Source organism: Muscardinus avellanarius (assembly GCF_963383645.1).
Source record: "Muscardinus avellanarius genome assembly, chromosome: 10".
Taxonomy (NCBI): domain Eukaryota; kingdom Metazoa; phylum Chordata; class Mammalia; order Rodentia; family Gliridae; genus Muscardinus; species Muscardinus avellanarius.
Genome location: NC_137796.1, coordinates 58,280,819 through 58,305,239, shown reverse-complemented (window position 1 = coordinate 58,305,239; position 24,421 = coordinate 58,280,819). Strand labels below are relative to the sequence as shown.

The following is a 24,421-nucleotide window of genomic DNA, read 5'->3' as shown; positions in this document are numbered from 1 at the left end:
TTTATTTATTTATTTATTAACTCATTGTGGTACTGGGGATTGAACTCTGGTTCATTCTACCTCCAAGCTACACCCTCAGCCCTAATTTTTATTTTTTATTTTGAAACAGGGTCTCACTAAGTCATGGAGGGCCTCACTATGTAGCTGAGGCTGTCAGTGAATTTGGGATCCTCCTGTCTCAGCCTCCCAAGTACTGATATTACAAGCGTGGGCCACCACACCAGGCTTCAGTCTCAGCAATTTAGAAAGGCCCTCAGCAACTTAATGAGACCCTGTTTCAAAATAAAAAATAAGCCAGGCATGGTGGCGCATGCTTGTAAGCTCAGCATTTGGAAGGCTGAGATAGGAGGATCCTGGTTCAAGGACAGCCTCATCTATGTAGTGAGGCCCTTGCAACTCAGTAAGACCCTGTTTCAAAATAAAGAATAAAAAAAGGGCTGGGGGTGTATCTCGGTCAAATGCCCCTGGGTTCCATCCCCAGTACTGCAAAATAAATAAATAAATTTTAAAAAGTAAAAAGTAAATAAATAAAAATAAAAAGGGCTGAGGTATAGCTCTGAAATAGAATTCTAACTGGGTGTGGTGGGACACATCTGTAATCTTAGGAGGTTGAGACAGAAGGATCACAGGTTCGAGGTCAGCCTCAGCAATTTATTGAGGGCTTTGGCAATTTACTGAGACCTTAACAGGGCTAGGGGTGTATCTCAGAGGTAAAATACCCCAGGTTCAATTCCCAGTACCACAAAAGAAGTAGAACACTTCTGGGTACACACACACACACACACACACACACACACACACACACACTTCCCATTCCTTGTCTCCCAGTTATGGGATCAGTTTTTTAGTACTTTCAGAAATAGTCCGTATTGCAGTCTATGATAGTGTAAATAATATGGACATGAACTCTGAAATCAGGCTGCTGTGTGGCCTTAGTTAAGATATTAATCAGCCAGGGTGTGGTAGTGCACACCTGTAATCCCAGTGCCTGACAGCCTGACACCCAGGATCCTAGGTTCAAGGCCAGACTGAGCAATTTAGCAGAGATTGCTTCAAAATAAAAAATAAAACAACAGGGCCGGGCATGGTGGTGTGCACTTGTAATCCCAGCATTTGGGAGGCTGAGACAGGAGGATCGCGGTTCTCAGAGAGCCTCAGCTACTACTTAGTGAGGCCCTCTGCAACTCAGTGAGACCCTGTTTAAAAAAAAAAAAAAAAAAGAATAAAAGAAAAAAATAGGGCTGGGGGTATAGCTCGGAGGTAGAATGTCCCAGGGTTCCATCCCCAGTACCAAAAAAAAGAACAGGGCTGAGGGAGTAGGTCAGAGGTAGAAGAATGCGTTTGGGTTCAAGTCCCAGTACCAAACAAAGAGAGAATCCCTTCCTCACGCTGGAAAATCTGGAAAGCACAAGCAGAAAAGGTGGCAGCTCCCTCCCACACGGACAACCCAGAGATGCTCGTGGTGGCCCCAGGAGACGCGGTCATTTTCTGCATGTGACTTCTCAACCCTTTGTCGACCCCCCCCCCCCCAGCAGTTCCCTGGGATACATCCCCCTGATGAGGGTGGTGCAGTCAGTGCGGCACACGACCCGGAAATCCAGCACGACCTTGCGCGAGGGCTGGATGGTTCATTACAGCAGCAAGGACACGCTGGTGAGTGGGGGGGCGGGGCCTAAGGTAGGGGCGGGCTGGGCAGCCCTCGAGGGCGGGGGCCGGCTAGGGGCGGCCGGAGGAGCCAGTTTAGGCGGGTCGGGTGGGGCGGGGCTGGAATAGCCTGAGAAGGTGGGGTCTGGGTGGAGCGGGGCCGAAGGCGGCTGCGATCAGATGTGGGTTATAAAGAGGGGCGGGGCAGAGCTGGGGCGGGGCTGAGGAGCGGGACCTCGTGGGAGGTGGAGAAACAGGAGTCAGGCAGCCGGTGTGGGCGCTCGCTTGTAATCCCAGGATTTGGGAGGCTGAGACAATAGGACCAGGGTTCGCGGACAGCCTCAGCTACTCAGCGAGGCCCTTTGCAACTCAGTGAGACCCTGTTTCAACATAATAATAGCCGGGCGGGGTGGCACACGTTTGTAATCCCAGCATTCGGGAGGCTGAGACTGGATCGCAGTTCCTGGACAGCCTCAGCTACGTAGTGAGGCCCTCATAACATAGTGAGACGCTCTTCAAAATAAAGAATACAGAATAGGGCAGGAGAAGCTGGGCGTGGTGGCGCACGCTTGCAATCCCCGCGGCTTGGGAGGCAGAGACAGGAGGATCGCGCAGGTTCGAAGCCAGCCGCGCTGGCTTAAGAGGCCCTGTTTCCAAAAATAAAATAGGTCTGGGAGTGTAGCCCGAAGGTAGAAAGGCTTCCAGGAACCCCAGTACCACCAAATATATATGGAGAGAGAGAGGAGAGAGACAGACAGACAGACAGACAGGAGGTGTGACTCGGAGGTTGAATGGCCCTGGGTTCCATTCCCGTACTGGGAAAAAAAAAATTGGAGGAAGCCAGGCGAACACCACACCAGTTATTGTAATCCCTATAATTGGGAGGCTGAGACAGGAGGATCCCAGTTTCGAAGCCAGACTTGGCAATTTAGTGAGGCACTCAGCAACTCAGCAAGATCCTGTTTCCAGACAAAATATAAATTGGGCTGGCGGTGTTATTTGGAGGCAGAAGGCCCACTGGGCTCGATCCCCAGCTCCACTAAGTAAATAAAATAAGGGCTCTGGGATAGAATACCCTTGGATTCAAGTCCCAGAACCACACACAGCTGGAGGAAATGAATGTGTGGTGTTGCGCACATCTAAATTAAGGTGGTGGAGGGGGAAAAGTTAGACCAGATGAGTCAAAGTAAGGAAAGAGGTTAGTAAGGAGAGGTAGCAGTGTTTGTGGTAGGCTGGGAGCAGGTGTGGGCAGGGTTAGGTGCGAGGAAAGGCCCAGAGCAGGGAGAGGCCTGAGGTTGACCTAAAGTTGGAGGGGGGCTGCTGGACCGGCCCGTGTGGGGCGGAGTCAGAGCTGGCGGGGACGGCGGGGTTGGGGCTGGAATTAAGGATGCCCTAGAATCCAGGGCGGGATTTAGTGTTGAGGGATTAAGAGCGTGCTCAGAGGTGGGGCTGTGCGGAGTGGATCTTGTTAAGAGAGGGCCGGGCAGGGGGCATGTGGGTGAGGCCATGTTAGGGGAGGAGCTTGCTTAGGGGGCGGGCAGGAACATGTGGATGGGGCCAGGTTAGGAGAGGGGCACGGGCAGTGTGGCCAGGGGTCATGCCATACGGGTGGGGCTAGGTTGGGAAGGAGCTTGTTTAGGGGCGGGCCCACGTGGGTGGGGCCATGCGGGGGAGGAGCTTGTTTAGGGGCGGGGCCATTGAGTGAGGCCAGGTTGGGAGGAGCTTGTTTAGGGGCAGGGCACATGGGGCGGTGGCGGGGCCATGTGTGTGAGGGCAGATCCTGGAGGAGCCTTTTAGGGGAGGGACCATGTGAGTGAGGGCAGGTTGAGGAGGAGCCTGTTTAGGGGCGGGGCCACGTGGGTGGAGTCGTGTGGGAGGAGCCTGTTTAGGGGCGGGGCCATTGATTGAGGCCAGGTTGGGGAGGAGCCTGTTTAGGTGAGGGGTCATGTGGGTGGAGTCATGTGGGAGAAGCCCACGTGGTTGGGAGGAGCTTCTGGGGGCGGGGCCGTGGGTGGGGCCTGCAGGGAGGGGCTTACTTGGGGAGGGGCCTGTGAGTGAGGCCAGATTGGGAGGAGCTTGGCTGGGAAAGCATTGGGCCCTCGCAGTGCACTCAGGGCCTGAGGGCCCAGCGGTCAGCCTCACCCTCAAGCATCTCTCCGCAGAGGAAGCGGCACTATTGGCGCCTGGACTGCAAGTGCATCACGCTCTTCCAGAACAACACGATCAACAGATACTATAAGGTGGGTCTTCCAGCCCAGCTCCTCTAGACCTTCTCTTCGCTCATGTCCTTCCCCAAGCCTCCTTCACCCCCAGTTTCTCCACCTGAATCTTGCCACTTACACCCTCTCGCCACCCCCAGCTTCGTACTTCCACCCATCAGCAGGTGCCACCCACTTGCTTTGGGCCCCACCTCTTCACAGCTGGGCATCCCAGGGCAAGTTCTTTCACCTCTTTGGGCCTCAAATCTCACACCTGTAAAATGCTGCAAATAATGGTACTCACCGCAGGACTGGTGCAAAAGTTCAGAGATAATCCATGTAAAGCAATTAGTCACTTTAGGGCCAGGCATATCTGAGGCCTGCCGGAATGCTCAGCCTGATATTATTACTTTAGAATTAATTTATTGCATATTTATTTGTCTTCATGCCCCCCCCCCCCGCCAGCACTTTGACCCAGCCTCAGCTACTTAGTGACCCAGTTACTTTGACCCAGCCACTGCCTTTGCCTGGCTTGTTGTATCGTTTCTTGTGGGCTGTTGCTTGTATCTTGGTAGCCACAGTCTTTTCCCACAGAACAGTCAGGGAGTGTTTTTGTTTTATTTTTATATTATTTTTATAGTACTGGAGATGGAACCTAGGGGCATTCTCCCACTGAGCTACACCCCCATCCAATTATTTATTTGTTTATTGCTGCTGGAGATCAAGCCCAGGGGCATTCTACTCTACCTCTGAGCTACACCCCCCCCAGCCCTTTCTTTTTTTTTCTTTTTTTCTTTTTTTTTTTTTTTTCCGCTACTGTGGATTGAACCCAGGGACATTCTACTTCCAAGCTACACCCCCAACCCTATTTTTTATTCTTTCATTCTTTATTTTTTTGTGTGTGGTACTAGGGATGGAACCCAGAGGCATTCTACCTCTGAGCTACATGCCCCATCTCTATTTTCTTTCTTTCTTTCTTTCTTTCTTTCTTTCTTTCCTTATTTTTTGGTGGTACTGGGTATGGAACCCTTCTCCTGGCTACACTCCCAGACCTATTTTTATATATTTTTAATTTGGAAACAGGGTCTCTTAACCCAGTGAGGCTGGCATCAAACCTGCACGATCCTCCTGTCTCTACCTCCCAAGCGTGGGGATTACAAGCGTGCGCCACCACGCCCGGCTTATTCTTTATTTTGAAACAGGGTCTTACTGAGTTTCAAAGGGTCTCACTAAGTAGCTGAGGCTGTCCACAAACCATGATCCTCCCATGGGAGGATCTCAGCCTCACTTGCAATCTCAGCCTCCCATGCTGGGATTACAAGCATGTACCACCACACCTGGCTTTTTATTGTTTACTTTGAAACAGGATCTCAGTAAATTGCAGAGGGTCTAAGTAGCTGAGGCTGGCTGCAAAACTGTGATCCTATCTCAGCCTCCCAAGTACTGGATTACAAGCACGTGCCACGCCTAGTTTACTTTTTGTGTTAAAAGCAGGATCTCATGAGATTTTCCTATTTTTTATTTTTTATTTTGAAACAGGGTTGCAGCCTCACTAAGAACCTGAGGCTGGTCTTGAACCTGTGATCCTTCTGTCTCAGCCTCCCAAGTACTAGAACTACAGGCATGCACCACCACTACTGGCCTTATTTATTTATTTATTTATTTATTTATTTATTTATTTATTTTGAAACAGGGTCTAAATTGTTGAGAGCCTTGCTAAACTGATAGGGCTGGCCTACAGCCTGAGAGCCTCCTGTCTGAGCCTCCCAAGTACTGGGATTACAGGTGTATGCCATCACGGCTGGCTGTTTTTATTTTTATGAATATATATTTGGTACTGAGGTTTGTTTTGTGATTCTGGAGATTGAACTCAGGGGCATTCTACCTCTAAGGTACACCCCCCTCTGGCCCGATTTTATTTTTGATTTTGAAACAGGGTCTCACTAAGTTGCTGAGGCTGGCTGAGAACACACGCTCCTCCTGTGTCAGCCTCCCAAGTACCGGGATTATAGGCGTGTGTCACTGCCCAACTATAACACATTGCTAAACATTGACTGCATGTCAGGCCTTAGGCCTCGAGCTGCAGATACAGCATGTCCTTTGAGCACGGCGGGTTTTCCTTGGGCTCTGGACGTGCCCTCCTCTCCTGCTGGCCTGCTCTTTCGGGTCTCTGCCTCAGCATCGCTCACACAGGGTGGCCTCTCCTGACTGCTCTCCGCACCCCAGGCCCCTCCGAGCGAGCCCCTGGGCTGCCTCGTGCCCTCACCTGCGCTGGCCCCTTGTCCTAACAGGAAATTCCACTGTCAGAGATCCTCACGGTGGAGACAGCCCAGAACTTCAGCCTTGTGCCGCCGGGCACCAACCCCCACTGCTTTGAGATTGTCACTGCCAACGCCACCTATTTCGTGGGCGAGACTCCTGGCGGGGCCCCGGGCGGGCCGAGTGGGCAGGGCGCCGAGGCCGCCCGGGGCTGGGAAGCCGCCATCCGCCAGGCCTTGATGCCCGTCATCCTTCAGGACGCGCCCAGCGCCCCAGGCCACGCGCCCCACAGTAAGCCCCCACCCCGCCCTTAGAGGCCGGGCCTGGAAGGGAAGAGCCGGGGAGCCAGCACGCCCTCACCGAGTGTCTCCTCTTTGCCCAGCCTGTGCTGACGGTGCTGGGACATAGCAGTGACCAAGATAGCTCACCGTCCAGAGGGAGAGAGGATCAGGACAGCAGGACTGGAGTAGGGGGGCCAGGGAGCTGGAGAAGCCCAAAGGAGGTGCCCAGGAGGGCTTCCTGGGGGAGGCCACATGTACACTGAGAACCAGATGTGGAAGGGATGAACAAAGGAAAGCAAACAGGAAGTCACTTCAGGCAGGGGCAGGGTGTGATCGGAGAGCAGCAGGATCCCACCCTTCAGAGCCAGAAATCCAGTGTGAGTGACAGACATCAATCATCCAGCGCAAACACGAACATCTGGCGTGGCCCCAGGACTGGTGGCATCCGAGCCGAGACTAAAGGCAGAGGAGGATTTAAGCCATGCCTAGAGTGATGGAAAGCGTGCTCCTGGCACTGGATCAGCATGTGCAAAGGCCAGAAAGTGGATAGCGCTTGTTGTATTTGAACCCCAGTGTGTTGGGGACACACACCAACCTAGTGCAGGTTGAGGTCAGAGGTAGGTGAGGGGCTGGATCATGCCTTTGTCCAGTTAAGGGGCCTGTGCTACCTACGGAGGGTCCCGGGGAGCCATGGTAGAGTTGTGAGAAAGGGAAGGACAAGGTCAGCCTTGTGCTTTCTTTAGCAGTATCCCCGTTTGCCAGGCATGGTAGCGCAGCCTGTAGTATAATCCTAGTACTTGGGGGGCTGAAGCAGGAGGATTGTGGGTTTGAGGCCAAACCTCAGCAACTTAGCGAGACCATTTCAAAACAAAGCAAAACAAAGTAAGAATGACGGGTGTGGCTTGGAGGCAGAACACCACTGGGTTCAATCACCAGTTCTAAAAAGTAAAGCAAGATCCCCCTGGCTTCCTTATGGAGGGTGCATATAAGGGGCAGGATTGGGGTGAGAAGACTGGGAAAGAATCTGGTGGTTTGGGTTTGGGTAGGGGGTGATAAGCAGGTGCCTAGACCGGCTGTGGGGAGGTAGAGGAGAGGCACTCAGATAGCAGAAGGAGCTGGGCGTGGTGGCACACACGCCTATAATCCCAGTAGTTGGGAGGCTGAGGCCGGAAGATTGCAGGTTCAAGAATAGCCTCAGCAATAGCTGGGCGTGGCGGCGCACGCTTGTAATCCCAGCATTCAAGAGGCTGAGAAGAGGATCGCGGTTCGCAGCCAGCCTCAGCTACTTAGTGAGGCCCTTTGCAACTTAGTGAGACCCTGTTTGGGTTTGTGTGTGTGTGTGTGTGTGTGTGTGTGTGTGTGTGTGTGTGTGTGGTACTGGGGTTCCTGCAAGCCCTTCTACCTCCGGGCTACACTCCCAGACCTTTTTTTTTTTTTTTTTTTTTTTTGGAAACAGGGTCTCCTAAGCCAGCGCGGCTGGCTTCAAACCTGCGCTATCCTCCTGTCTCTGCCTTCCAAGCGCGGGGATTACAAGTGTGCGCCATCACGCCCGGCAAGAGAGACCTTGTTTTAAAATAAAGAATATAGTCGGGCGTGGTGGTGCACGCTTGTAATCCCTGCTCTTGGGAGGCGGAGACAGCAGGATTGCACAGGTTCGAAGCCAGCCTCACTGGTTTAAGAGACCCTGTTTCCAAATAAAAATATAAAATAGGTCTGGGAGTGTAGCCCAGAGGTAGAAGGGTTTCCAGGAACCCCAGTACCACCAAATTAAATAAAATAAAATAAGAAAGACAAAATAAAGGATATAAAATAGGGCAGGGGGTATAGGTCAGAGGTCTAATGTCCCTGGTTCCACCCCCAGACCCACACACAAAAAAAAACTAGCAAGACCCTGTTTCAAGCCAAAAAATAAAAGGGCTGAGAGTGTAGCTTGGAGGTGGAATGCCCTTGAGTTCAATCCCCAGTACCACACACACACAAAAGCAGGATCAGGACCTCAAAAGCATCTTTCTCTAGTTGAGTTTGTAGTAGGGCAAGTTCAGGGGAAGTTGCTGGAATCTGTAGACTTTCCCTCCAAGCCTCAGTTTCATTCTCTGTAAAACAGGATCAACAACCCACCATTGGCGCTAAGATCACGGGGGAAGATGCTAGGCATACGTTTTGTGACGTCACTTCCTGAGCCCCTAGGTATATCTCATTCTTCCCAGTAAATGAGAGGGAGGTCATTTTATTGTTTATTTATTTATTATTATTTTTTTGCAGTACTGGGGATCGAACCCAGGGGCATTGTACCTCCGAGCTACACCTCCAGCCCTATTTTTTTAGTCTTTTTAGTTTTGAAACAGGGTCTCACTGAGTTGCTAAAGGCCTCATTAATTAGCTGAGGCTGTCCATGAACTATGGTCCTCCAGTCTCTGCCTCCTGAGTGCTGGGATTACAAGCGTGCATCGCCATGCCCGGCGGGGAGGTCTTTTTAATATCCCCATTTTTCAGATAAAGAAACTAAGGTTCAGAGTGGCCAAGTCACTAGCCTATGCAGAGTTGCACCTTGTATCACCTGGTTCGATCCTGAGTGGTCAGGCTCCAGACGTGGCCTTTGGAGGAATGGGTGAAGATAGCCCTGAGCCTGGGGTCCTTTATCTCTGTCTCTTCCCTCGCCCCAGGACAAGCTTCCCTGAGCATCTCTGTGTCCAACAGTCAGATCCAGGAGAATGTGGTAAGACCCTTGCCCATCCCTGATGCCTTCCTGCTCCCCTTGAACCTCCCCAGTCTCCTGTTTCCATCACCTCCATCTCCATTTGTACCCCTATCCCACCCTGTCCCACCCTGCAGGACATCGCCACTGTCTACCAGATCTTCCCAGATGAGGTGCTGGGCTCCGGGCAGTTTGGAGTGGTCTATGGAGGTAAGAACACGTCTAAGAAGCTCACCCTGCAGTTGGACGGAGCCTTTCTGGTACCCAACCTTCCTCTCTGATTGGCCACGTGCTCACCTCCTGTTTTGATTGGTTTAGAATGCTGGGCATGGTGACACACACTTGTAATTAAATGCTTGTAATCCCAGCATTTGGGAGGCTGAGACAGGAGGATTGCGGTTCGCGGACAGCCTCAGCTACGTAGTGAGGCCCTATGTAACTCAGTGAGACCCTGTTTCAACGTAAAGAATAAGCCAGGTGTGGTGGCGCACACTTGTAATCCCCGTGCTTGAGAGGTAGAGACAGGAGGATTGCGCAGGTTCGAAGCCAGCCTCACTGGCTTAAGAGACCCTGTTTCCAAATAAAAATATAAAATAGGTCTGGGAGTATAGCCCGGAGGTAGAAGGGTTCCATCCCCAGTACCACCAATAAAATAAATAAATAAAAATAAAAAAGAATAAAAAAAATCGGGGCTGGGGGTGTAGCTCAGAGGTCAAATGTCCCTGGGTTCCATCCCCAATACTGTGTTTGGGGGGGGGGGGGCTCAGTCCTGGGTGTACTGGGTTATAGGCCCTCCCTCCCTCAGTGGGAAAACCAATGGGCTTTCCTCCTGCTGATGGGGATATAAATTCTGTATTCTGATTGGCCACAGAGCTAGGTCTTAGATTCTGATTGGCTAGACATCTCACTTCCCATGTTCTCTATTCCCCTCTTTGAAACATTTACCTTCTTTCTTTCCACTTTTACGCCGGACCCCCTCCCATCCTACCCGTCTCATATGGGGGATTGCTCAGAGATACCTTGATGGCTCAGCTCTGTGCCAACCATGGCTGTGTCTCCATGGTGGGGTGAGGCAGCAGCAGTTAGGGTTCCTCTTTTTAGGACTGGGAGATCTTTCTCCCTCAACTCTCGCCTTTCTTACCCCCAACCCCCAGGAAAGCACCGGAAGACTGGCAGGGATGTGGCAGTAAAGGTCATTGACAAACTGCGCTTCCCCACCAAGCAGGAGAGCCAGCTACGGAACGAAGTGGCCATTCTCCAGGTGACCACCAGGATCCATGGACCAGGTTGCGCCTGACCAAGAAGGGTCGCCCCCTCCTGCTTCCTCCTTTCAAGGGGCAACTAACTTAGTCTAGGGGTGGTCAGAGAGGGCTTCCTGGAGGAGGAATATACATGGGATCCAGGGGGAGAAAGTCTGGGCATGGTGATGTATACCTGTAACCCCAGTACTTGGAAGGCTGAGACAGGAGGATTGCAGGTTGGAGGAGCGCCTCTGCAATTTAGCAAGGCTCAACTTACCAAGACCCTGTTTCACCAAATAAAAATAAAATAAGGCTGGAGGTTTAGCTCATAGAATGCCCCTGAGTTCGATTCCCAGTGTCACAAAACTAAACAGATCCTTCTGGACTCTGGGCGTGGGGTCGCTCTGTCTTAGCCTGAAAGAAACCCCTTTTATCCCCCAGTGCAAACCCCAGGGACAGCCTTGTCTGTCCCCCACCTGCTCCTATGGCTGACCCTCTGGGTCTGAGTTTGTGGGTGACCTGGGCCCTGGCTCTTTCCCCTCCTCAAACCCACAGAGCCTGCGGCACCCCGGGATCGTGAACCTGGAGTGCATGTTCGAGACGCCCGAGAAGGTGTTCGTGGTAATGGAGAAGCTGCACGGGGACATGCTGGAGATGATCCTCTCCAGCGAGAAGGGTCGGTTGCCAGAGCGCCTCACCAAGTTCCTCATCACACAGGTGCGCCGCCGCAGGACACCAGTGCCTTGCCCCGGGCGTCCCCGCGCGAGGGCCTGGTGCCTCAGCAGCCGGGCAGAAGCTGGGTGGGAATCAGGACAGCAGATAACAGGAATTTTTTTTTTTTTTTGGTGGTACTGGGGGTGGAACCCAGAGGCTTTCTACCTCCGGGGTATGCCCCCAGGCCTATTTATATTGTATTTGGAAACAGGGTCTCACTAAGTTGCTTGAGAGCCTCACTCAGTAGCTGAGGCTGGCTTCGAACCTGTGTGATCCTCAACAGGAAACTTAATAGGGTCGTAATAATAACAGAGAAAATATATATATATATATATATATTTCGGTATTGGGAATGGAACCCAGGGGCATTCTACCTCAGAGGTATACCTCCAGTTCTATTTTTTTATATTTTATTTTGAAACATGGTTTCACTAAGTTGCAGAGAGCCTTACTATGTAGCTGAGGCTGGCTGTGAACCTGAGATCCTCCTGTCTCAGGCTCCCAAGTATTGGGATTACAAGCGTGTGCCACTACACCTGGCTCTAGAGATAATTTTTTTTTTTTTTTTTTTTTTTGTGGTACTGGGGTTCCTGGAAGCCCTTCAACCTCTGGGCTATACTCCCGGGCCCTTTTTTTTTTTTTTTTTTTTTGGAAACAGGGTCTCTTAAGCCAGCGCGGCTGACTTTGAACCTGCACGATCCTCCTGTCTCTGCCTCCCAAGCCCGGGGATTACAAGCGTGTGCCACCACCAGTGTCAGATGTGGGTTTTAAATAATACTTTCTAGCTGGGCGTGGTCCACGCTTGTGATCCTAGCATTTGGGAGGCTGAGACAGAAGGATTGAGGTTTGTGGCCAGCCTCAGCTACTAATTAGTGAGGCCCTTTGCAACTCAGTGAGACCCTGTTTCAAAATAAAGAATAAAAAATAGGGCTGGAGGTGTAGCTCAGAGGTAGAATGAATGCTCCTGGATTCCATTCCCAGTACCGAAAAATAAATAAATAAATAATACTTTCTTTCACCCAGGAGGGATGGCACATACCTGTAATCCCAGTACTTGGGAGGCTGAGTGACAAGCCTCAGCAATTTAGTGAGACTCTCAGCAAACTAGTGAGTCCCTGTTCCAAAAAATTAAAAAAAAAATTTTTTTTTTAAAGGCTAGGGAGCTGGGCGTGGTGGCTCACACTTGTAATCCCAGCATTTGGGAGGCTGAGCCCAGAGGATCACGGTTTGCGGACAGCCTCTGCTACTTAGTGAGGCCCTCTGAAACTTAGTGAGACCCTGTTTCAAGATAAAGAATAAAAAATAGGGCAGGGGGTGTAGCTTGGAGGTCAAATGCCTCTGAGTTCCATCCTCAGCGCCCCCCCCCCCAAAAAAAAGGCTAGGGTTTGGCTGGGCGTGGTAGTGCACACTTATAATCCCAGTGTTTGGGAGGCTGAGGCAGGAGGATCGCACAGGTTCGAAGCCAGCCTCAGCTACTTAGTGAGGCTCTCAGCAATTTAGTGAGACTCTGTTCCAAATAAAGTATAAAATCGGTCTGGGAGTATAGCACGAAGGTAGAAAAGCCCCTGGGTTCCACCCCCAGTACCACCAAAAAAAAAAAAAAAAAAAGGCTAGAGGTTGCCAGGCATGATGGCGCAGGCTTGTAATCCCAGTACTTGGGAGGCTGAGATAGGAGGATCCAGGTCACAGCAAGCCTCAGTTACTTAGGCCCTCTGCAACTTAGTGATACCGTGTTTCAAAATAAAAGGACAAAGGCTGGGTGTGGTGGTGCAGGTTTGTAATCCCAGCATTTGGGAGGCTGAGACAGGAGGATCGTGGTTCCAGGACAGCCTTAGCTACTATTTAGCGAGGCCCTCTGCAACTCAGTGTGACCCTGTTTCAAAATAAGGAATAAAAAAAATACGACTGGGCTCGCAGCCTCCCCACCCCTCCCGCAACGTACGACTCCGGGATCCCAGACTAGCCCGCCGCCATGGCCGACAAGGAAGCAGCCTTTGACGATGCAGTGGAAGAACGAACGTGTGATCAACGAGGAGTCCAAAATATGGAAAGAGAACGCCCCTTTCCTGTGTGATTTGGTGACGACCCATGCTCTGGAATGGCCCAGCCTAACTGCACAGGGGCTCCCAGATGTAACCAGACCAGAAGGGAAAGATTTCAGTATCATCCACTTGTCCTGGGGACACACACGTCGGATGAACGACACCACCTGTGATGGCCAGCGTACAGCTCCCTAATGGTGACGCTCAGTTCGACGAATCACACTGCGACGGTGAGAAAGGAGGATTTGGAGGCCTTGGCTCGGTTAGTGGGAAAACTGAAATAGAAAATAAGATCAACCATGAAGGAGAAGTAAACCGGGCCCGCTCTGTGCCCCCGAGCCCTTGCATCATTGCAACAAAGACTCGTCGTCTTGTTTTTGACTATACAAAACGTCCTTCTAAACCAGACCCTTCTGGAGAGTGCAACCCAGGCGTGCATCTCCGTGGACGTCAGAAGGAAGGCTAATGGGCTTTCTTGGAACCCAAATCTCAGTGGGCGCTTACTCAGTGCTTCAGATGACCACACCATCTGCCCATGGGACATCCATCAGTGCCGGGCCAAAGGAAGGAAGAGTGGTCGATGCAAAGACCGTCTTTACAGGACATGCAGCAGTAGTAGAAGATGTTTCCTGGCATCTGCTCCATGAGTCTCTGTTTGGGTCCATTGCTGATGATCAGAAACTTATGATTTGGGATACTCGTTCAAACAATACTTCCAAGCCAGGCCATTCAGTTGACGCTCACACTGCGGAAGTGAGCTGCCTCTTTCAATCCTCATAGTGAATTCATTCTTGCTACAGGATCAGCTGACAAGACTGTTGCCTTATGGGATCTGAGAAATCTGAAGCTGAAGTTGCATTCCTCTGACTCACAGAAGGATGAAATATTCCAGGTCCAGTGGTCGCCTCACAATGAGACTACTTTGGCTTCCATTGGTACTGATCGTAGACTCAATGTCTGGGATTTAAGTAAAATTGGAGAGGAACAGTCCCCGGAAGATGCAGAAGATGGCCCATCAGAGTTGTTTATTCATGGTGGTCACACTGCCAAGATATCCGATTTCTCCTGGAATCCCAATGCACCTTGCGTGATTTGTTCTGTATCAGAAGACAATATCATGCAAGTATGGCAGATGGCAGAGGACATTTATAATGATGAAGATCCTGAAGGAAGCGTGGATCCAGAAGGACAAGGATCTTAAATATGTCTGACCTCGTGATTTTAGACTCCCCTTTTTTCCCCTCTCACCCCGGAGATTGATTTAACACTGGTTTTGAGACACAGACTTTGTTCGGTGATCCCTCTATTACAAGTACCACCGACAATGCTATTAACCCAAACAGTGGGTGTTTTCTAAATATTAACTTGGGTACTTGATTCAACAAAGCCAGACTTATATTTAAATTTTCTTCAGGAGCCGGGCATGGTGGCGTACGCTTATAATCCCCACGCTTGGAAGGCTGAGACAGGAGGATCGCACAGATTCGAAGCCAGCCTCAGCTACTTACTTAGTGAGGCTCAGCAACTTAGTGAGACCCTGTTTCCAAATAAAATATAAAATAGGTCTGGGAGTATAGCCCAGAGGTAGAAAGCCCCTGGGTTCCACCCCCAATATCACAAAAAAAAAAAAAAAATTTTTTTTTTCTTCAGGAATTTTGTAGTAAAAAACCCAGGTCTAAAGTAGCTACAGAAAGGAGAATATTATGTGTGGTCATTTTTCTTCTCAAGCTATATCCCCGAGTTTTTCAGACTCATTTAAGTAAAGGCCAGATTGTATAAGGAATAGAGCCAGGTGAGGTGGGTGTCTGAGCCATGAAGTATAAATACTGTAAGATGACATTTTTATTCAGGAATTAGGGGAGATTCAAGTCAATATAGATTCCTACTCTAAAATCATCACATCTGACTTTCCAGAACGCACATTTTCCTATAAAAACCAGTCTCTTGGTTTCTTCAGTTAAGTCAAAACTACATGTACCTCCTTCCCCATATATCTTTGCTTGTTAGTGTATTTCTTGCTGTTTTCATATTATGCATTTCCTATCTGTGAAATGGTTTTGTTGTTTTTTTTTTAAACTCGGGACCACCAGGTTGTAAAGATGTATGTTTTTACCTGACAGTTGTACCACAGGTGGACTGTCATGTTGAGAAGGGTGAATTGATAGCTTGTATTTGTTTTGAAAATTAAATTAATCCTTGATAAGAGTTGCAATTTTTTAGGAGTTAGTCCTTGACCACTAGGTTTGATACCATCTCCATTTTGGGTGACCCGTTTTACCAGCAGGCCTGTTACTCTCCATGACTAACTGTGTAAGCGCTTATCATGGAATAAATTGCTTTTCTACATTAAAAAAAATACTACTGGGGGTATGTAGCTTGGAGGTAGAATGCCTCTGGGTTCCATCCCCAGCACCACAAAAATAAATAAATTAATTAATTAATTAAATAATAACAAAAAAATGGGGCTGAGGCTATAGCTGGGTGGTAGAATGCCCCTGTGTTAAATCCCCAGTACCACACACATACACACACACACACACACACACACACACACACACACACACACACACACACAAAAGGCTAGGGGTATAGCTTAGGGGTAGAATGCCCCTGGGTTCAATCCTAGTACCACCAAAAAAAGGGGGAGGATTATTTCTAGAAAGTCGCATAATAAAAACGGGATAAACACAAAAATGTAAATTCTGAGATGTAGCCGGGTGTGATGGCGCATGCTTGTAATTCTAGTACTTGGGAGGCTAAGACAAGAGGGTCTCAGGTTTGCGGCCAGCCTCAGCTACTTAGCGAGACCCTGTTTCAAAATAAACAATAAAAAATAGTGCTGGGGGTGTAGCTTGGAGGTAGAATGCCCCTGAGTTCAGTCCCCAGTTTTGGGGAAAAAAATTCTGAGATGTGGCTTACAATTGAATTGCATGCTTCCATAACTATGGGCTTCTGGTATACTTGATATTTTGTTTGGATTATACAAAATCAAGGAAAATTATAGTGCCCGTAGGAGAGTGGTTTGCAAATGGTAACAGGTTTTTCTTTTGTTTTGTTTTCCTCTATACTGGAGATTAAACCCCGGGGCATTCTACCTCCAAGGTACAACTCCAGCCCTTTTTTATTTTTTTATTTTGAAGCAGGGTCTGCCTAAATTGCCCGGGCTGGCCTTGAACCTTCTGTCTCATCTTTCCAAGTACTGGGATTACAGGCATGCACCAAAACACCTGGCTCTGTATTACAGCCTGTTAGAGGATGAAAAATATTTTTAAGACTTGTACAAGCCCTCTTGAAAGCCCCTGCTCTATTAATAACTTTTTTTTTTTTTTTTTGGTGGTACTGAGGATGGAACCCAGGGGCCTTCTACCTCCAGGCTACACTCCCAGACCTATTTCACATTTTATTTGGAAACAGGGTCTCTTAAGCCAGCAGAGGCTGGCTTCGAACCTGCACAATCCTCCTGTCTCTGCCTCCTAAGCGCGGGGATTACAAGCGTGCGCCACCACGCCTGGCTTATTAATAACTTATTAGGAGTTTACTGCATGATGGGTGAGTCTTGGGTTTTTCCCAAGCCTATCAACGTGGCCCTGACTTTCTATAATTTCACATCCAGCTCTTAGCTCTGGAGGTAAACAGAATCTCTGTCTTTCCCAACGCCTCCCCTGGCCTCTCGGGCATCTTTAGGGGTACATAGATTAAGTCATGGATGGGCCTTGGGGGACTGGCTGCTGAAGGAGACTTGGGGGCAGGTTCCTTCCCACCTCTCTCACCGCCTTCTCTCCTCAGATCCTGGTGGCTTTGAGACACCTGCACTTCAAGAACATCGTCCACTGTGACTTGAAACCGGAAAATGTGTTGCTGGCATCAGCCGACCCATTTCCTCAGGTCAGTTATGCTCTGTCCTAGGATGGGGACTGATAATCATGGTAGAGGCTTAGTGCTAATGCGTGATCTTGAAGCCCGGGAAGGCAATGGTGTAAGTGTAGTAAAGGCTTGATCTCACTCCTGCAGAATCTGCCAGAAGCATTTGGGACTGAAAAGGCCCTGGGGTTGGAGGCCAGGCTTCCTGCTATCTTACTCTGGCCTCTCTGTGGTGGCACAGGCCTTCCTAGTCCATGATGGCCCTGCCATGTCTGGTGTGTGTGTGTGTGTGTGTGTGTGTGTGTGTGTGTGTGTGTGTGTGTGTGTGTGTTACTGGGATTGAACACAGGAATAATCTATCTCTGAGCTAAACCCCTGGCCCTATTTTATTTTATTTTTATTTTCTGTGGTACTGGGGATGGAACCCAGGGACATTCAACCTCTCAGCTATACCTCCAGCCCTATTTTATTTTATTTATTTATTTATTTATTTTTGGTACTGGGAATGGAACCCAGGGACATTCTAACTCCAAGCTACACCCCCAGCCCTATTTTTTATTCTTTATTTGGAAACAGGGTCTCACTGAGTTGCAAAGGACCTAAGTAGCTGAGGCTGCTCTCCAACCGCAATCCTCCTGTCTCAGCCTCCCAAATGCTGGGATTACAAGTGTACGCCACCATAACCAGCTTTTCTTTTCTTTTCTTTTTTTTCTTTTCTTAATTTTGAAACAGAGTCTCTCTAACTTGCAGATGGCCTCACTAAGTTGCTGAGGCTGCCTTCCAAGTACTGGGATTACAAGTACTTCTTTTATTTTATATTGATACTGGAGATTGAACCCAGAGGTGTTCTACCTCTGAGTTATACCTACAGCCTGATTTTTTTTTTCTTTTATTGTGAAACAGGACTTCACTAAATTGTGGAGGCTGGCAGTGAACCTGCGATCCTCCTGTTTCAGCCTTCTAAGTACTGAGATTACAGTCACATATCCCCACATCCAACCCCATGTCTGCATTTGCTAAGAAAAAGGAGGAAAGAAAGGAGGCAGAAAACAAAACAGAACAAAAAGGACACACCCCTCTCCTTCACTAAGGCTGCACTTGGAAGTCACACCATTTCTTCTCACATCCCACTGGCCAGAACTTGATCATATAGTCACGGCTGGCTGCTAGAGGCTAGGAAATGTACTCCAGGCAGCCTGGACCCATTCAGGTTTTTTTTTTTTTTTAATATATATATTAGGGATTCTACCTCCAAGCTATACTCTGAGACCTATTTTTGGTTGGTTGGTTTGTTTGTTTGCGGGTCTGGGGATGAAACCCAGGGGCATTCGACCCCTCCGAGCTACACCCCCTGCCCTGTTTTTTATTTTTGAAACAGAGTCTCACTAAGTTACAGACGGCCTCACTGTAGCTGAGGCTGTCCTCGAACTGTGATCCTCCCTCTCAGTCTCCGGAATGCTGGGATTACAAGTGTGTGCCACCACACCTGGCTTACTCTGAGACCTATTTTATTTTTATTTTAAAACAGGGTCTAGCCGGGTGTGGTGGCGCACGCTTGTAGTCCCCGCACTTGGGAGGTGGAGACAGGAGGATTGCGCAGGTTCAAAGCCAGTCGCTCTGGCTTAAGAGACCCTGTTTCCAAATTAAAATATATAGATATAGATATAGATATATGTAGATATAGATATAGATATAGGTCTGGGAGTGTAGCCTGGAGGCAGAAAAGTTTCCAGGAACCCCAGTACCACCAAAAAAAAAAAAAAAACAGGGTCTAAATTCATAAGATTCTTACTACTTGTTGAGGCTGTCCTCATACCTGTGATACCTGCGATCCTCCTGCCCAGCCTCCCAAGTACTGAAATCCTGGCGTGCGCCATCAGGCCTGGCTTGCAACAAGCCTTTGCTTGCGTTTGGGATACCCTGTGCGGGCGGCACACTGGAGGACCTCACTGCCCGCCCCACCCTCTGCAGGTGAAGCTGTGTGACTTCGGCTTCGCGCGCATCATCGGCGAGAAGTCTTTCCGGCGCTCAGTGGTGGGCACGCCTGCCTACCTGGCGCCCGAGGTGCTGCTCAACCAGGGCTACAACCGCTCGCTGGACATGTGGTCAGTGGGCGTGATCATGTACGTCAGCCTCAGCGGCACGTTCCCCTTCAATGAGGACGAGGACATCAGCGACCAGATCCAGAACGCCGCCTTCATGTACCCGGCCAGCCCCTGGAGCGGCATCTCCGCCGGAGGTGAGCGGCTGTGGGCGGGGCCGCGCGGGCGAGGGGCGGGGCCTCGGCCCTGCTGCTGCCTGGAGGACAGAGCCTAGTGTGCAGCGGGTCACCCCGTAAAAGAGAATGGGATGGAGCCCAGGTGGTGATCCCAGTGCTTGGGAGGCTGAGACAGGAGGATGACGCAGGTTCGAAGCCAGCCTCAGCAACTTAGTGAGGCTCTCAGCAATTTAGTGAGACCCTGCTTCCAAATAACGTGTAAAATAGGTCTGGGAGTATAGCCTAGAGGTAGAAAGCCCCTGGGCTTCATCCCCAGTATCACAAAAAAGAAAAATGAAAAGGTTAGATGAAACTGTGGACGTCTCTAGAACCAGGAGCCTACAGACTCAGCTTTAGATGAGGCTATGTGGTTTAAAAAGGCAGCACAGCAGCCGGGCGTGGTGGCGCACGCTTGTAAACCCCGCGCTTGCGAGGCGGAGACAGGAGGCAGGTTCGAAGCCAGCCGCGAGCGCTGGCTTAGGAGACCCTGTTTCCATATTTAAAAAAAATGTAAAAATAGGTCTGGGAGTGTAGCCCGGAGGTAGAAGGGCATCCAGGAACCCCAGCACCACCAAAAAAAAAAAAAAAAAAGGCAGCACAGCCAGGAGTGGTGGCGCGCACTTGTAATCATAACACGGGAGAGGCTGAAGCAGGAGGGTCGCAGGTTGGTGGTCAAGCCTCAACAATTCAGCAAGCCCCATAGTAACTTTTTTTTTTTTTTTTTTTTTTTTTTGGTGTTACTGGGGTTCCTGGAAGCCCTCCTTCCTCCGGGCTACACTCCCAGACCTATTTTATATTTTTGAAACAGGGTCTCTTACGCCAGCGCGGCTGGCTTCGAACCTGCGCGATCCTCCTGTCTCCGCCTCCCAAGCGCGGGGATTACAAGCGTGCGCCACCACGCCCGGCCCCATAGTAACTTTTTAAGACCCTGTTTTAAAAAAGAAGACAGGCATGGTGGTGCTCGCCTGTAATCCTAGTACTTGAGAGGCTGAGATAGGAGGATCACAGGTTCCAGGAGAATCTCAGCAAGTAGTGAGACTCTCATCAACCTAGCAAGACCCTGTTTCAAAATAAAAATTAAGCCGGGCATGGTGGCGCACGCTTGTAATCCCAGCATTTGGGAGGCTGAGATAGGAGGTTCGCGGTTCGTGGACGGCCTTCGCTACTTAGTGAGGCCCTTTGCAACTCAGTGAGACCCTGTTTCAAAATAAAGAATAAAGCTGGGCGTGGTGGTGCACGCTAGTAATCCCCGCGCTTGGGAGTCGGAGACAGGAGGATCGCGCAGGTTCGAAGCCAGCCGAGCGCACTGGTTTAGGAGACCCTATTTCCAAATAAAAAAGTATAAAAAATAGGTCTGGGAGTGTAGCCCGGAGGTAGAAGGGCTTCCAGGAACCCCAATACCACCAAAAATAAATAAATAAATAAATAAATAAATAAATAAATAAATAAATACAAAATTAAAATTAAAAAATAGGACCGGGAGCTGGGCGTGGTGGCACACACTTATAATCCCAGCATTTGGGAGGCTGAGACAGGAGGATTGTGGTTCACGGACAGCCTTAGCTACTAAGGCCCTTTGCAACTCAGTGAGACCTTGTTTCCAAATAAAGAATAGAAAATAGGGCTGGGGGTATAGCTCAGAGGTAGAATGCCCCTGGGTTCCATCCCCAGTACCAAAAAAAAAAAAAGGCTGGGAGTGTAGCTGGGTAATAAAATGCCCCTTGGTTCAATCCCTAGCATAACAAAATAAAAGAAAATAGGACTAAGGTGTAACTAACAGGTAGAATGCCCCGGAATCAATCCTTAAAGGGGGAGGGAAACTAAAAGTGGAAAAAAAAAAAAAAAAGGAGACTGGTATGGTGGCGCTTGCCTGTAATCCTCACCCTTGGAAGACTGAGACAGGTTGAGGTTTAAGGCCAGCCTTAGTAATTTAGCAAGGCTCTCATAAACCTAGCAAGACCATGTTCCAAATAGAAAATAAAATAGGGCTGGAGGTGTAGTTTAGAGGTAGAACACCCTTGGTTCAATCACCACCAGTGCACACACACACACATGCACACACACACATGCACGCACGCACGCACACAAGCAAGAAAAAAAGTTCACACACATCCAGAGTCTTGGGTGTCAAGTAAGGCCAGGCCTGTGGACTAGGAGAAGCCAAAGGGCAGGGTAGCTCTGATAAGGGGCAGGCCCTCTCAAGGCAGTCCTTGGTGCCTGGGACCATGATCAGAGTGGAAACAGGCCACAGAGCATGGCCCGAGGGTGTCCTAAGAGGTCCAGGAGAGAGGCGGCCCTTTTACCTGGAACCTGAGAGTGGCTGGGTGCCCTGCAAGTATCAAGGGACGGCTATGCTCACCTGGGCCTTCAGGGATTGAACTCAGCAGTGTGCCACCTCCAAGCTATACCCTCAGCCCTATTTTATTTTTATTTTTATTTTTTGGTGTGGTACTGGGGGTGGAACCCAGAGACTTTCTAACCCCGGGCTATACTCCCAGACCTATTTTTTTTTAATATATATTTTATTTGGAAACAGGGTCTCACTAAGTTGCTGAGAGCCTCACTAAGTAGCTCAGGCTGGCTTCGAACCCGTGCGATCCTCCTGTCTCAGTCTCCTAAGCGCAGGGATTACAAGCGTGCGCCACCACGCCCGGCTTTAGTTTTATTTTGAAACAGGATCTCATTAAGTTGCTGATGGTGTCCCTAAATTTCTGAGGCTGGCCTCAAACCTGTGATCCTCTGTCTCAGCCTTCTAAGTACTAGAATTTCAGGTGTGTGCCACCACACCCAGCTCTTCAAGGCTTCTTACCAAGGAGGGAGCCTCAGATGAATATCAGCTTGCCTTGAACACCTGACATTCAGTAATTCTCTTTTTTTACTGAGTAGAAGCCTTGTCTCTGAGCCTTGTGCAGGCAACAGTGACTACCATCTGATCACATTCTTTTTTTTTTTTTTTCATTTTACTTTTGTGAGTAAAGATTGAATTTCTACTTACCAAGCTGATGTATTTTTTTGTTTTTTGGGGTTTTTTTGGGGTTTTTTTGGTTTTTGGGGGGCTTTGGGGTTGTTTTTTTGGTAATACTGGGGACTAAATCCAGGGGCATTCTTCATTCGAGCTACACCCCCAGCCCTATTCTTTTTACTTTGAAACAGGGTCTCACTAAGTTGTGGAAGGCCTTACTAAGTTGCTGGGGCTGGCCACAAATCTGTGATCCTCCTGTCTCAGCCTCCCAAGTACTGGGATTACAAGTGTGCACCACCTCACCTGGCTTGAAAAGTGAATTTTTTTAAAGGAAGTTATTTAAAATAATTTTTTTTATGGGCACAGTGGTGTATACCTATAATTCCAGTACTTGTGAGACTGAGACAGGAGGATTGCAGGTTCAAAGCCAGCCTCAGCAACTTGGACCCTGTTTCAAAATAAAAAATAACCGGGCGTGGTGGCACATGCTAGTAATCCCAGGACTTGGGAAGCTGAGATAGAAGGATCACAGGTTCAAAGCCCGTCTTGAAAACTTAGCAAGGCCCTCCACAACTTAGTGAGACACTGTTTCCAAATAAGAAAATTGGGCAGGGGGTTTAGCTCAGAGGTAGAATGCCTCTGGGTTCAATCCGCAGTGTCACAAAAATAAATAAATAAATAAATAAATATAAAAAATAAAAATGGGCTGGGAGTATAACTCAGAGGTAGAATGCCCCTGGGTTCCATCCCCAGTTGTGGCCTTCCACAACTTAGTGAGACCCTGTTTCAAAGTAAAAAGAATAGGGCTGGGGGTGTAGCTCAGATGAAGAATGCCCCTGGATTTAGTCCCCAGTATTACCAAAAAAACAACCCCAAAGCCTCCCCAACCCCCCCAAAAAAAAACCCCAAAACCCCCCAAAAGCCAGCCTCAGCAATTTAGGGAGACCTTTTCTCTTTCCGAAGTAGGGATCAAACCCAGAAGCATGCTACCTCTGAGCTGAACCTCCCGCCCTATTTTTTATTCTTTATATTGAAATAGGGTGTCACTTAGGTGCAGAAGGCCTCACTGAGGCCTGAGTAGCTGAGGCTGGCCTCAAACCTGCGATCCTCTTGTCTCAGCCTCCCAAGTACTGGGATTACAAACGTGTAACTACCATGCCTGGTTTAGCGAGACCTCTGCAAATACAAAATAAAATAGGGTTGAGGGTGTAGCTCGGAGGTAGAATGCCCTTGGGTCCAATTCCCAGTACCATCAAGAAAAAAAAAAAGTCTTCAGAGCCACCTGGGCTATTAATGGAAGGAAACAGCTGCTTGGCCCTGGGAACCCTGCAGGACTTCAACTCTCTCTTTCCCGCGCAGCCATCGATCTTATCAACAACCTGCTGCAGGTGAAGATGCGCAAGCGCTACAGCGTGGACAAGTCCCTCAGCCACCCCTGGTTACAGGTGAAGTGGGAGGCGGGGCTGACACTCCTGCCGGGCTGGAGGAAGAGGCGGGACTAGATCTCTTATTGGCCAGTCGCACCGTAATGGGTGTAGGTGTATTTTCCTTGAATGGGGGGGTGTGGCTGAGCGGAAGGGGTGGGGCTAAATGGCTATTGGCTGGGCTGGTTGCAAAGGGTGTGGCTTCACCATCTGGTCTCTGTCTTTCACTGATGGAGCCGACCTCACCCCCTTCGTGCACTCACTAGTCCCAATTCATGGCCCTCGGAGCAGCCCCCAAGCTAACCCCAGTTCTCCCGCGCCCAGGAGTACCAGACATGGCTGGACCTCCGAGAGCTGGAGGGGAAGATGGGCGAGCGCTACATCACGCACGAGAGCGACGACGCGCGGTGGGAGCAGTTCGTGGCGGAGCAGCCTCTGCCCGGCCCGGGGCTGTCTACCTACGGCGTGCTCAGTGGCACCTTTTCGCCGCAGGACCATGAGATGCAGGGGCTGGCTGAGCGTATCAGCATCCTCTGAGGCCCGGTTGGCCTGCGTGGCTGCCCTCCTAGGGATGGTCGCCCTCCACACCATCCCAGCAGTGAACTGTTCTAGGGGAAGCAATTTTTCTGCCCCAACCACATAGGATATGTGGGAGTTATTCCCAAAGGCCTCCCTTCTCTCCGCAACAATTAAAATGGACTCTCTGCCCCCCTGGCCTTAGTCTCTCTGACCTCATGCACTGTGTGTGTGTGTGTGTGTGTGTGTGTGTGTGTGTGTGTGTGTGTGTGTGTGTGTGTTACTGGGGATGGAACCAGGGACATTCTACCACTGAGCTACACCCCC

The 24,421-nt window shown here is 49.6% G+C and overlaps 1 protein-coding gene and 1 pseudogene across 2 annotated transcripts in view; both read left to right on the top strand.

Annotated features, from left to right (window-relative positions):
* Positions 1–24,115, top strand: part of PRKD2 (protein kinase D2) — a gene marked incomplete at both ends in the record, with an annotated part of 38,749 nt that extends 14,634 nt beyond the window's left edge. Inside the window, 11 exons of the mRNA XM_080704063.1 lie at positions 1,536–1,653; positions 3,807–3,884; positions 6,134–6,392; positions 9,046–9,098; positions 9,215–9,287; positions 10,232–10,338; positions 10,874–11,035; positions 16,861–16,959; positions 18,907–19,174; positions 23,514–23,599; positions 23,903–24,115. Of these exons, the coding sequence (XP_080560189.1) occupies positions 1,536–1,653; positions 3,807–3,884; positions 6,134–6,392; positions 9,046–9,098; positions 9,215–9,287; positions 10,232–10,338; positions 10,874–11,035; positions 16,861–16,959; positions 18,907–19,174; positions 23,514–23,599; positions 23,903–24,115 (1,516 nt within the window). The remainder of the gene's footprint in view (positions 1–1,535; positions 1,654–3,806; positions 3,885–6,133; positions 6,393–9,045; positions 9,099–9,214; positions 9,288–10,231; positions 10,339–10,873; positions 11,036–16,860; positions 16,960–18,906; positions 19,175–23,513; positions 23,600–23,902) is intronic.
* Positions 13,005–14,275, top strand: LOC308267629 (histone-binding protein RBBP4-like; annotated as a pseudogene). Its single transcript has one exon. The product of its transcript is annotated as a histone-binding protein RBBP4-like (transcript).
* Positions 24,116–24,421: the final 306 nt, after the last annotated feature.